The sequence below is a fragment of the Lethenteron reissneri genome, chromosome 25 (assembly GCF_015708825.2).
Source record: "Lethenteron reissneri isolate LAM-NWPU_2019-01 chromosome 25, ASM1570882v1, whole genome shotgun sequence".
Lineage (NCBI taxonomy): Eukaryota > Metazoa > Chordata > Hyperoartia > Petromyzontiformes > Petromyzontidae > Lethenteron > Lethenteron reissneri.
In genome coordinates this window covers 4230659-4243620 of record NC_083803.1, presented here as the reverse complement: position 1 = coordinate 4243620, position 12962 = coordinate 4230659, and the positions used below count along the sequence as shown (strand labels likewise).

The 12962-nt window shown below is 52.7% G+C and overlaps 1 protein-coding gene across 1 annotated transcript; it reads right to left on the bottom strand.

Moving 5' to 3' along the window:
* Positions 1-709: 709 nt before the first annotated feature.
* On the bottom strand, positions 710-6104 carry LOC133347057 (actin, alpha cardiac muscle 2). Its single transcript, XM_061558954.1, has 7 exons — positions 5948-6104; positions 4499-4659; positions 2825-3149; positions 2062-2223; positions 1725-1916; positions 1413-1594; positions 710-1171 (listed from the first exon to the last, which is right to left on the bottom strand). The coding sequence occupies exons 2-7, from the start codon at positions 4625-4627 to the stop codon at positions 1028-1030; spliced, it is 1134 nt and encodes a 377-aa protein (XP_061414938.1). The 5' UTR covers positions 4628-4659; positions 5948-6104; the 3' UTR covers positions 710-1027.
* Between the last annotated feature and the right edge of the window lie 6858 nt (positions 6105-12962).

Sequence of the window (12962 nt, the reverse complement as noted above, 5' to 3'; positions counted from 1 at the left end):
TCGAGTAAAATGAAATGTGTCGTTAAACCCACCACCACCCGATACATTCAATTAGTAAGGTTTGTCACGTAAACACAACTTGCCAATTAGTTACTAATTCAGCACACCGGTGTGTTGAAGAGTAAACCCACAACACTTGTAGCTATAAACCAAGATTGTGTGTGCCGAGAGGGGGCGGCGGGTGGAGGGGCCGGCTACCACACACGTTTGAAGATTTGTTAATATCGACAATAAAGTGACTTTTAAGATGCCCTCTCGTGATGTTGTGGCAGTGACGACGCCTCGCATAAAGTACGGCGAACACGCCGTGATGAGGTCGATGGAAAGTCATTTGGAAGTCCCGTGGGGTTATCGCCGTTACCGCTGTGTAATGTTTCAAGATGTTGACCCTCTGCGAGTCCCTCGAGCAAGCGCGTTATCTCTTCACGGGTGGCTCATGTCGACCAACCAATGCCATTGCCCCCCGCTGACCTTTATTGGGGTCATTTTCGGTCCAATAAAATAAAATCAGGATTCGTCTGTATCAATATCTACAGTATATGAATTCACTACGATGCTCATTTTGACGAACGGGACTGATCGGTTGGCGACAGCCGATTGCAAATGATCGCCTCCCAATATCTGTGGACAGCTATGGTGGCTGTGCTGCTGCGCGTCACACAAAGCGCAACAGCATCCCGAGCACACAGACACGACAAGAGGCTTGCGGTGAAACATGTAAGTCGGGAACTTTACTCAAAACACAGAGCTGTACACATTTATAAATAGCACACAAAATAAAAGCGAAACTTTACAGGTAACAGTCACGTTGGGACGCTGGTTTGAGACGAGATGCGATGAATGCTTTGGACGCCGAGATGATGTTATGTGTGGGATTGGTTGTGGGGGGGGGGGGGCACGGAGGGGAGGGGGGGGGCACAGAGGGCTCATCAAAATTCTGTAGCTTGTCAACATGCATTTCTCCCCGCTCTTGGATCCGCGGACCATGAGGGTCCACACGTGGGTTCTCGTTGGGCCACCGATACTTTTAGAAGCACTTGCGGTGGACGATGGAGGGCCCTGCCTCGTCGTACTCCTGCTTGGTGATCCACATCTGCTGGAAGGTGGACAGCGACGCCAGGATGGAGCCTCCGATCCAGACGGAGTACTTGCGCTCGGGAGGAGCGATGATCTGTCACGGGAACACGGGGAGGAGGAGGAGGAGGATGAAAGAGAAAAGGCGGTCATTGACGAGAAGAAGCCGTGCGCATCCAACAGATGGCAGTGCAGCATTGCATTCAGATGTCTGCGAATCTTAACCCTGCGACTCGGAACACTTTTGTATATTTTTTTGTGCAGCTCGTCACGAACGTGCGCGCGTGAGCTGACCGATGCGTCGTAGACATTTGTCGCGTGGGTGGCCTCAGACTCACCTTGATCTTCATGGTGCTGGGCGCCAGGGCGGTGATCTCCTTCTGCATGCGGTCAGCGATACCCGGGTACATGGTGGTGCCACCGGACAGCACGTTGTTGGCGTACAGGTCCTTGCGGATGTCGATGTCGCACTTCATGATGGAGTTGTAGGTGGTCTCATGGATACCCGCGGACTCCATGCCTGTGAGACGGGTGGGAAAGCGAGTTTATTGAACGTCGTCACTCCCGAGCCTTCGTCTTTCCATCCGCTGCTGCGCGAAACGCCTCCGCACGTCGTGGTCCTGCGGGTGCCACGATCCCGTCGCACTCACCGATGAATGAGGGCTGGAAGAGCGTCTCGGGGCAGCGGAAGCGCTCGTTGCCGATGGTGATGACCTGGCCGTCGGGAAGCTCGTAGCTCTTCTCCAGAGAGGAGGAGGTGGCGGCGGTCGCCATCTCGTTCTCGAAGTCCAGAGCCACGTAGCAAAGCTTCTCCTTGATGTCACGCACGATCTCACGCTCGGCTGCGGGGGGGGAACGCGCGCGCACAACTCCGCGGTTAGGCGACTCGCAACGGCGGTCTCTCCCGAGCCGGGGAGTCGAACACCCCGAAAAATGGTCGCGTGTTCTGCGGGGGAGTTCTGACGACGACGACGACGAGCGGCTCACCTGTGGTCACGAAAGAGTAGCCACGCTCTGTGAGGATCTTCATCAGGTAGTCGGTGAGGTCGCGACCGGCCAGGTCAAGGCGCATGATGGCGTGGGGCAGCGCGTAACCCTCGTAGATGGGCACGTTGTGGGTTACACCGTCACCGGAGTCCAGCACGATGCCTGCGGGCGGGAAGGGGTCACGAGCGGTCAGTCCCGAGTCGCGTTGTGCGCGTGCAGGGCTCGTGCCGCAGGCTGCGCGTCAGTGAGTTGCCGCAATACCCCCCCCCCCCAGCCCCCTCCTCCACCCCCACCTCGTGCGCCATGCCGGCCCTCTATAGGTGCTCGCCAACAGCACTTGCTGCAAGAGTCCAGTGAAGGCTACGTGGGACATCTTTGTCTTTGTTTCGGTGGCGCAGTGCTTTCACGCAATGCGCTACAAGCCCGACTTTTAGGGTTCCAGCCCTGGGTCTCGATTTTCCTGAGTGGCAAGCGATCCCTGAAGCAATCTAGGCTGAGCATCACCGAGGTCGGCGCGGCCTTAAAAACGAGTGCCCAGGTTCAGTGATGTGAAAATCAGGACCGGGGAGACGAAGACGTCCGGGCGAACGAATCCCGCCCCTGAGCCGTAGCAGGTGCTCGCTCACAGCACTTTGCCCCAACAGTCTATGATACTGAAATACTGTACGTGGGATCTTTGCCGTTATACTGAAAGACGTGGGGCATCTATGTTGCGAGTGTGGGTGTGTGAATGTAGAAGTCAGTGTGTTTCACGTGATCTCACCGGTGGTACGGCCGGAAGCGTACAGGGACAGCACGGCCTGGATGGCCACGTACATGGCGGGCACGTTGAAGGTCTCAAACATGATCTGGGTCATCTTTTCACGATTGGCCTTGGGGTTGAGGGGGGCCTCTGTGAGCAGGGTGGGGTGCTCCTCGGGGGCCACGCGCAGCTCGTTGTAGAAGGTGTGGTGCCAGATCTTCTCCATGTCGTCCCAGTTGGTGATGATGCCGTGCTCGATGGGGTACTTGAGGGTGAGGATACCGCGCTTGCTCTGCGCCTCGTCGCCTACGTACGAGTCCTTCTGACCCATACCCACCATGACTCCCTGTTGGGGCACAGACACGCGGAGGACGCGCGTGATTAGTGGCGAGGCGAGCGCGTGGCGCGTCAGGACGTGCCTCGTCTCAGTGTCGGTGTCGCGAACACCAACGCGTGTGGTCCGGCGCCTTGGCGGATCGGGGTTGGTGGGTCACGCTGGGATTTGTGAAACTCCAAAACCTTCTCGACTTCTACGAGTCGCATTGCTGGGAGATGGTGAAACCAGCAAGTGGGTCCTTGACCGATATCTCCTCGCGTCTGCGTGGTGGGGTTTCTCCGGGAATTCCGGTTTCCACGTTATGCGCAAAATATTCATACAAAAAACGAAATTGACGAAACAGCCTGTTTTTTTCTAAACGCAGGACACCTTCTCTCGATCACGACCCGTGTGGCGTTTGCTGTATAAGTGAATGCCATTGCAACGCGGCTGCTGGGCTGGGTGTCGGATTGCCGTCGAGTGAGAGTGGCTGCGTAGTCAGCAGTCGCCATTCTAAGATCCAGGCTGCCCAGGCGTCGAGTCTATTCTCGGGCTACAGTGCGTGCTGGAGGGACAGGCCGATCCACGGAGGTGGAACCCGCGGCTAAATTTAGTGACCCCCTTTCACCCCGTCCTTATTAGGGCCCGAAACTCCCTAGGCACGTGAGCGATTTCACATTTTTCTTCGGGTTGAAATGTGAGATTCTGCACACGGGCGTCAACGGAGCCGCGCCGGAGTAACAGCAGAACGCCCACTGTGCTAATTCACGGGGTCAGAAGAGTTGAAACGGCGTTGGCGTTCAAGAATGCGCGCACGTGCAATTACGGGTAAGCTTTTGGCTCGTGCCTAATCGCTCGTAGACCCTGAATCGGCGTGTGTGTGTTTGAGCGCGCGCGTGTGAATAGTTGATGGACAAATTGTCCGCCGCTTTAGGTGGTGATTTTAATGTAACTCTGAAACCACATCGCCTCGCTGCTGCCAGCTTCTTCCGACTTCTACGACCTCATCCGTTTGTTAGCGGAAACTGAATTTTCCGTAGACTCGTCAGACACCCGCCAATTTAGCTGACTTTCGCAGAGTTTGCCCCACGTGTCCGCCCAACTTTCGCAAGCACTTCACTTCAAGCCAACGCACGAATTTAAAGCCCCCTCGGGCCTTGGCGAATTCCCCCAATTGGTCGCTTTCTCAAAAAACACATCCGGCGAAACCAAATCAATCGTTGTCCCCTAATGCCCCCCCGCCGCCGCATGCCGAAGTGCGTGGGTTCTTCCTCCTACGCACGTCTGAGTGACAGGTGTGTGTGTGGGGGGTAGAGGGTGTATGGAGAGGAGTAGTGGGGGGGGGGGGAGTGGGGTGTGGGGGTGGGGGCACCCCTTACCTGGTGGCGGGGTCGCCCTACGATGGAGGGGAAGACGGCGCGTGGGGCGTCGTCTCCGGCGAAGCCAGCCTTGCACAGCCCCGAGCCATTGTCGCACACGAGCGCGGTGGTCTCCTCGTCGTCACACATGGTTGCTTGTGTTTCTTGTTTCCTTCAATTCGCTGCAGGGGGGGTAGAGGGTGGTGGGGAGAGCGAGAGAGCGGTTCGCGTTATTGCGGCTCGGTGCTGCTGTGTCCCCATCGACGACCCCCCCTCGGCGAGAGATCCGCAGGTGTTCGCATTCGTTGGGAGAGGTAGAAATCCTTCATTCTCATGGCGCAGGTCGGTCTATTCATAGGGCATATCCCGCTTGCTTCTCAGAACGTTGTACTAGCCCCCGTCGATAACGATGGCCCAAATCGACAAATAACCGGAATTGAAGCTCGCTACTTGACTGAGATCCCATTAATATGTTCTGTTATTCACTTCCTGGCTTTTTGTGTTTTAACTGATGTGATTTCCCTAAACCCACGAGTTAGTTAGATCCACGTAAATGCGCACTTCCTTATTCGAACTATCAGTGTTGTTTGAATTAACTAGCACCCATCCCAAGCACTTTGAATTTCACATCACTGAAATCTGCGTGGTTGATTCCCCGATACTGACCGCAGAGAAGGGCGACCAACTTGGATTTAAAACTTCCCCGATCTAATAAAACAAAATCTGGATTTTGTCTCTAAGAAGCGCATGCCAAATTAAAAGTATATAATCTGTTTGTCTACACTGCCCTTTACTGATGTGAGCTCTCGATGTAAGTTTATGCTCGTATATTTCTACGTTATTTTACTTTAAAGCTATCATTTTAAAAATTTCCACTAAATCTTTTGAAGAACTCCAACTAAGAGTTTGTTTTTCAATCTAACGTGATTTGTATTGTTTCCACTGTGCTCTTGTTAGTTCGCCTTCTTAAGGAAATGCAATCACTGCTATAGTAAGGTCCTCCTGGGTGCACAGTTCCAATTGAATAAAGCTGCTTAACACCTCCTTAGAAATGATCTTCGCTTTAAAATTATCGATGCCGTTGTCTGTAAATATTTCCATTCACTCCCTTGTAATGTCCAATATTTAGGCATCGCGTTTTTTTCTCTCCCAACTTAAGAATTGACTGCCTGCCGCCACAATTGCCACGTGTCACCATTACTTAAGATCGTTGAGGCTCATAGTGATATATTAACTACAAAATAATTACAACTTTGTCTCTGACCCTCCTATAACAACACCCTCCTATTCACATCTCTTCACAACTCGCTCCCCTCTTCTGTAGCGCTCCCATCCCGAGACACGGCTGCGCAAAGTTTCCACGGCTCATGAACTGAACTTGCGTTGCGTGACATTTGCCACTGCGTTAGATCCAAGTCGCTTCTGCCTGGCTGTTTGCTGCTGCTGATGCCAGGTGGTCCTGATGCTTACCCGTGCAAGGCTGAAATTCTTCGCTATGTTCCTCGAGCGTAGGACTGGAGGCCGAGGTAACCCTGCGCTCCCTTTTATACCCAAGCGGTACCTCCTCCTCCGCACACGCCGCTCTGCATATGGAGTCGCATAAGAACCTCTCCATATATGGCATCGACCACGCCGGGCGCCCCATTAATGGCGAGGCGGTGGCCGGGATGGGTCCTGGCCGAATGAAGCGCACTGCCTTCTCGAGTCGGGGATTTGACCGCCCGGCCTTGTAAGGGCACAGCCGAGGGGTGGGAGAGGGATCGCTGCTTTGCCCGGCAGTAGCGCGCGGCGGGAGCTAGCGTCGCGCGATTGTTGACCCAAAATGGTCTCATTCAATTCATGGAGAATAGCAATAAAGTGGCACGCAGCGTGCGACTGAAAGCGTGTTAATTATCATTTGTGTATCGTCATTATTATTACTACTACTCGTGATTATTAGTGACATTGCTGGCACGGTAAGCGTAGCAGGATTTGAACCATGGTGAGTATTTAGACGGGTGACCAGCACCAGGGCTTGCCAGGGTTTGTAGGATTGGGGCGGCGAGGTTTGGTTGAGGTGGCAGTGCTGAGCGTCACTCACTCTCGTATGCGTAATGGGGTTTTGCCCGATTCCTTACCCACACGAAGCCACTCATTCAAAAATGGAATCGGTCAAACAACTCCCAATAGAGTAGCGACCCTCCTGACAAGGCGTCTTGAGACTCGCGAGGCTCCCCTGGGCTAAGCAGCTGCCGTTGTGAATGTCACTGCGGTATTAACGTGTGCAGGGTGGCGTCAATGCCACGCTTTTGGCCGTGGTGCCATCGCTCGCCGCGCCGTGTGAACTTGCGTGGAGATGGAATGACGGGCACGGATGGCATAGCTCATTCTGCCAGCGCGATAACAATAGCGAGATAATTCCAGTTGTATTCGTGGCCCCTGGTGGGTTGAACAGACACGCTGTAAGATAATGCGACGTCTTATTACAAAGGTCGCACGCAAAATTTACGTTCATGAAAACCGTGGCCAGAAATTGTCGCGCTTGTTTACTTCCACCTATTCAGGAGTGTGCGTTGTTAATTCGGCGAGCAGAGCTCCGATACCACTCCGGGGGGCTGATAAGCAGCTAGCGGGACTAACGTTTCGCACCCCTCCCCCATCCTCGCGATACAATGAATCTCGTCGCGATTCCCGATTGAAGATACATAATCGATTTGTTTTTCTTTAATAATTGTGGTGAATGCGGCGATTTCCAGTTGGCGGAGGGGGTCATCATGATTAACAAAATGATGTCCTATCATCATTAGCCATGATCAGTCCACTGCTGGATGAAGGCCTCCCAAGTCGTCCCGATCTCTCACAGTGGACGGCCTCACGGGCAACGTTCTCTCCACGGACTGCCACTCCGTTATAATTCTCGACCATCGGCGGAGGGATGACGCGAAACCCCCGCACCTCCGATTAGTGCGGTTGGCTACGTAGGGTGCGAAAGAAGTCCAACATACGTACAACCTATAGCAATGGAAACATGTACACATACACACATACATTCGGGAGCTGTTATTCATCGTAACACCCTTCATAGCGGCATCACGGCTGCTGTCGTGGCTGGAGGATGGCCAGGGTAGCCCACAGGGAGACCTGCAGGGGTCCCACTGCGCATCGAGCTCGCTGGCCTCTGAGTCACTGGACACAATTGGCGGTTCGACTCCCGCCGCAGTCCGACAATTAATGTTGACGTCGTTCAGATTTTAATAGCAGAGTACGTGCTTTGCTGTCAAGTGAACTTCAAGGACTGCGTGACATCATCATTTTCAAGAGCAGACCATCATCATCGTTATTCTCAGACCTGCCTTGCCAGAGCATATAAGGCGTCTCACGAGGCTCGCTTTGTGTGCCTCTCACCTGGTTAAATAAAGGACAATGTGCCAAGACCCCGGGGCAACAGAGGGCCGAGGGGCCGAGCGCTCTTGCACGTGTGAGCGAGCGGCCGCGCGGCTCCCCCGCAGCCCGCCCGGCTAAACTTAGGGCCCACTTTGCACTTTGTATTCCAAAATAGCGCGCTGGCCTTATGTGGAAGTCTGAGTTATATATAATTGCAGATCAACGCCGGGAAGGTGAGGCTATTGCTCGGCGGCGGTGGTGGAGGAGGCAACGCAGGCGCGCGCGTGTGTGTGTGTGGCTGCCGCGTAAAGACGGCATGGGGGGGGGGGGGGGGGTCTCGTGTTTAGTGTCCGAGGCTTCGTCCTTTCGGTGTTGGCGGCACTCGGGGACGTGGCGACACTTGGAGTGAGCGAGCCCCCCCCCTCCCCCCCCCCGGGCAGACGGGGACTCTCCATGGAGGAGCGAGAGAGTGGCGCGTGTGGCTCCACTCCCTCGGTCGACACGACCTGAAATAAGTCGGTGTTCAAAAAAACGATCATATCTGGGGGAGACAAAGGCGGTCGGACGTGGATCACGGCCACGCCGCCCCTCGTGTGCCGTGCCGGTCTTCACAGGCCGCTCGCTAACAGCACCTGTCCTCGCAGTGCGCGCGAGGCTACTCGGGGATCGCTTTGATCTGTAGCCGGGGTTCGAAGCGAGCGCTCCCCTCGCTCGCGTCGCACACCCGCGGCCGTGAGTCTCACATCGTGCAGCGAGCCCCCGACCCCCAAATCTGATGTCCTTATACATAGCCCCCCCTCCCAAAGCATACTCAGTCGTGGGGGGGGGGGGGGGTCCCTCGCCGCATTGCTCAATCTCCCCCCACGTCCCCTCCTTGAAACAAAAAAAACCCCACCGTAAACAACAAAAACTCACTTCGCGGGATTAATTAGGAATTTGGAATGGGGCCGTGAACAGGAGCAATCCCCCACCCCCTCCTCCTCCTCCTCTCCATCCATCGCGATGTGAAGCGGCATGACAGATGCCTCCTCCTCCTCCGCCTCCTCCTCCCTGCCATGTGCGCGCCCTCGTGTTGTGTGCGGGTGGGCGCGCGAGGAGGCGGGGGCCCCCGGCTGCTGATGCTGCTGCTGCTGCTTGTTCTTGTTGCTGTTGGTGGGGATTGCCGAGACACCTGTTGGACGGCGCTGGCCCGTGGCTGCCTCTCCGTACGTGTCGAGCGCGATATCGCCTTTCATGGGCAGTGTGGAAGCGCGCGCTCTGAAGCTCAAGACGCCTGCTGGGAGGTTGAGAAAGCTGTTCGCGGTTCACGTCCCACGTCCCTCCTCCCCACCCCCCCACCCCCTTTTTGCAAGATCACACAAGAAATGGAGACGAAGGCATTCCAATGCCTTCCAGCCTGGGTTCGAGTCCGGGTTAGGACGAGCGACGATGCCCTTATATGTAGTTACTTGGGTACAGAACATCGTGATCTAATATATATGTAGTCGTGATTGCGACAGATATAACCCCCCCCCCCCCCAATGATGTTCTAGAAGGGCTAGAAAGCTGAACGCGTGGTACCAACACAACAAAGTCGTCCTGTCCTTAGAGCTAGAACGGGGGTCGCAACATGCGACTGCTTTTCGTGACCGTCATTGTATTAAGAGCCACCACCCGTCTCGTATTCGCGTTGCCTTGCTGCGATTTCTTAAAATATTGAGCTGTTTCACAGAATTCGGAATAATGCCTATGTTTGTTGTTTTCTTTCGTTGCTGACCCTTGAGTTAGAATACATATATTTTAAAATATTTTTAGAATTGCGGGTCTCCAAAACGTGCAGCCGATTGTTGATTGATTTCGGCTGTAAGGGGGGGGGCGGGGTGGTATGGCCAGCCGAAAAGTCTCAATCGCTTCCACGTCTCTTGTGTTTAACACTTAAGAGGCAATAACCGCTTGTACATCATCAGTGAACCAAGTGGCTCACCGCGCCTTGCAGTGTGACGCTAGCTATGATTGACGGAAATACGCGGAAGCAGTCCGCTCCCTTTAACTGATATTAATGGTAATTAATTTAAAAATAAATCGCTCATATAAATTGTATAATTACATTATTGTGGTTGTTGTTTAACCACCGAAGCCGCGTAAAGTCTCAAGACTGTTGTCAATGAGGGTCTTGTGCCTTTGGATGTTTGGCGACTTGTTATCTGCGGTGTTTTTGTTCAGCCTAAGTGTACGCAGAAGTGCTCATTCTCATTAAAAAAAAAATAACAACCATACTTGCTCTACACACAGCCCTCGCCTCCCTTGCCTGTATTCAATGCGTGATGCACCGCTCTCATTCCGAACCGTGACATGGGGGCATGACAACGAGATCATGACACGCACGCACAACGCGCTCGTGTTTAACCCCACGTCCACTGCCAGTGTGCCGCGCGGCAATCAGCAGGCACCTTGGCACGCAGCAGCTGCGCTCCCCAGACCTGCAGCTGAGCAGGGGGAGGCGGCCGTGTGCTCGAGATGTAACAGGAAAGGGGATAACGCGAGGCCGGGGTGCCCTGGGCACTGGGGGGGGAGGGTGGGGGAGTTTGTGGAGACGAAATGGCACGGACAGCTGGGCGACGGCGCATGAGCAGATAGATTCCGGATGCCCACGTGGTCTTGAGCAGCCTCGCGCAAGCGTCAATGGGCTCCTTGTGCCGCGCACACAAAAAAACAGTCGCCCGCGTCTGCTCGGGTCGCGAGCAGCTGCGTCGGGGGGGCAACACGTGGATGGGTCGGGGGGGGGTAAGGCACAATAACAATTCAGTGTTATAGATGCATGTGTGTATGTATTTGTTGATGGGGGTGATTCTTCCAGCATCTCACAACGACGTGAAAAATACGAGGAAGGTACCCATGCATTGTTTCAAGAGTTATATATATTTTTTTGCATCTCACAACGACGTGAAAAATACGAGGAAGGTACCCATGCATTGTTTCAAGAGTTATATATATTTTTTTGCATCTCACAACGACGTGAAAAATACGAGGAAGGTACCCGCATGCATTGTTTCAAGAGTTATATATCTTTTTTTTGTAAAGTCACAGCAGGGATGATGGGTACAATTCTATGGGTCAGAGTGGACGCATTCGGATAGAAGATACTTCTCCAGAGAGACAATAGTGAGCAGAAGGGGAGAGGAAGATCTTGAGCTTGGACATGAACCGGGAAGGGGTCTCAGCAGAGGCTAAACGAAGGTAAATTTGACATTCTAGATTTGAAGCTTTCGTGCTTTGCAAGGATTCATATTCTTGGGTTTTTTCGGTAAAGTCACGTAGGTAAAAAATAAAAATTTTAATTTTGACAATAAGAGCAGCGGAGAAAGAACGTGAAGGAGTTGGATTCGCTCGTTTTTAAATGCAAGTCCGCAAAGTTTATCCCGTTGACGGTTGCTATACAACGGTGGGAATTCCACATTCCTATGGAGGAGACAAGTCTGCATACATAGGACGAAGATTATGTTTATCGACCGGAAATGAAGTAGATATAAATTGGCTGCGTTACGGGGAGAGATTCAATAAAATATCAGCGGCATTGTACACGATTCCGAACACGTCGTAACGTACAGCGCTGACCTTTGATAAACCAATTAGCATTTAATTATCTCCATTCGGTGCCTACGTATTGAACGTTTGTAATTGTGACAAAGTGCCTGGATGCAGCCTGTAATTACTGGAGGTCACGCGGGGCATTTTAGATTACCCGAGCGCCCGTGTTCGTGAATGCAATGCACCGGGCCGCAATGCACTGAGCTGACAACGTCTGTATGCTCGGGGGGGTGGAGTCGTAAGGATTTATTGAAAGAGGAAATATCGCATCACGGGTCCATCGCAATCTCGGCACTTTTTTTTGTCTTGCTCTCTTAGGCAACATACCAATGCCTTTGCTTTGAGACGTCACGTTGTAGCCTGCGTAACTGTTGCTCATGCGGAATGGCATTGGGAAAATCTAGGTTCGAAGTTTCCGTGACTGCAGTGATCCATACTCTTTGGTTCTTTCGATAAAGTCACGTAGGTATAAAATGAAATAAAATAAATCACGACGTTTCGGGCGCAACACAAGCGTCCGTCATCAGGTGGGACAACCACAGCAAGAAACACTTCAGCAATCGTTTCTTGCTGTGGTTTTCATTTTATACCTACGTGAATTTACCGAAAGAACCAAAGAGCATTGGGAAAGTTTTTTTTATACGGCAGGTTTACGACGGGGATGCGTTCCTGAAAGGTGCGACGAATATCGAAACGGCGTAAACCAAAGCGGTGTACGGGGGCAGGTGAGGGCGACGGCTGAGGCGACGGATACGAGAGAGGACGGATGGTTCTGTCGGCGATATGTGGCTGGGGCGACGCAAATCTGACAGTGGTAGTAATAAAGTGACGACATTTGTAAATCTGGGTATTGCTGTACAGAGACTCTTCTACTTACGAACGCGTTAGGTTCCAGAGGTCTGTTCGTAAAGTCGATTTGTTCGTAAATCCAACTTTACTCCTGTCGATTCCAAACGTGTTGTGCGGCATGTACACTAAACACGGGGAATGGCTTTAAAAGTCGTATAATCTCCTGTAGATGTAGATGCTACTTGTTCTTCATGTGCTGCAGATGTAGATGCCACTGGTTCTTCATGTTCTGCAAATGTAGAATTCACTGGTTCTTCATGTTCTGCAGATGGAGATAGCACTGGTTCTTCATGTTCTGCAAAAGTAGATGCCACTGGTTCTTCACGTTCTGCAGATGTAGATGCCACTGGTTCTTCATGTTCTGCAGATGTAGATGCCACTGGTTCTTCACGTTCTGCAGATGGAGATACCACTGGTTCTTCACGTTCTGCAGATGTAGATGCCACTGGTTCTTCACGTTCTGCAGATGTAGATGCCACTGGTTCTTCATGTTCTGCAAATGTAGAATTCACTGGTTCTTCATGTTCTGCAGATGGAGATAGCACTGGTTCTTCACGTTCTGCAGATGTAGATGCCACTGGTTCTTCACGTTCTGCAGATGTAGATGCCACTGGTTCTTCACGTTCTGCAGATGTAGATGCCACTGGTTCTTCATGTTCTGCAAAAGTAGATGCCACTGGTTCTTCACGTTCTGCAGATGGAGATA

Bases quoted from the DNA above. Each gene is read 5' to 3' on its own strand.
- LOC133347057 (XM_061558954.1), bottom strand. From the start codon at position 4,627: ATGTGTGACGACGAGGAGACCACCGCGCTCGTGTGCGACAATGGCTCG. The intron at 1,595-1,724 runs GTGAGTGCGACG...CCCGTCTCACAG, and splicing joins CTTCCAGCCCTCATTCATCG to GCATGGAGTCCGCGGGTATC. The intron at 1,172-1,412 runs GTGAGTCTGAGG...TTCCCGTGACAG, and splicing joins CCAGCACCATGAAGATCAAG to ATCATCGCTCCTCCCGAGCG.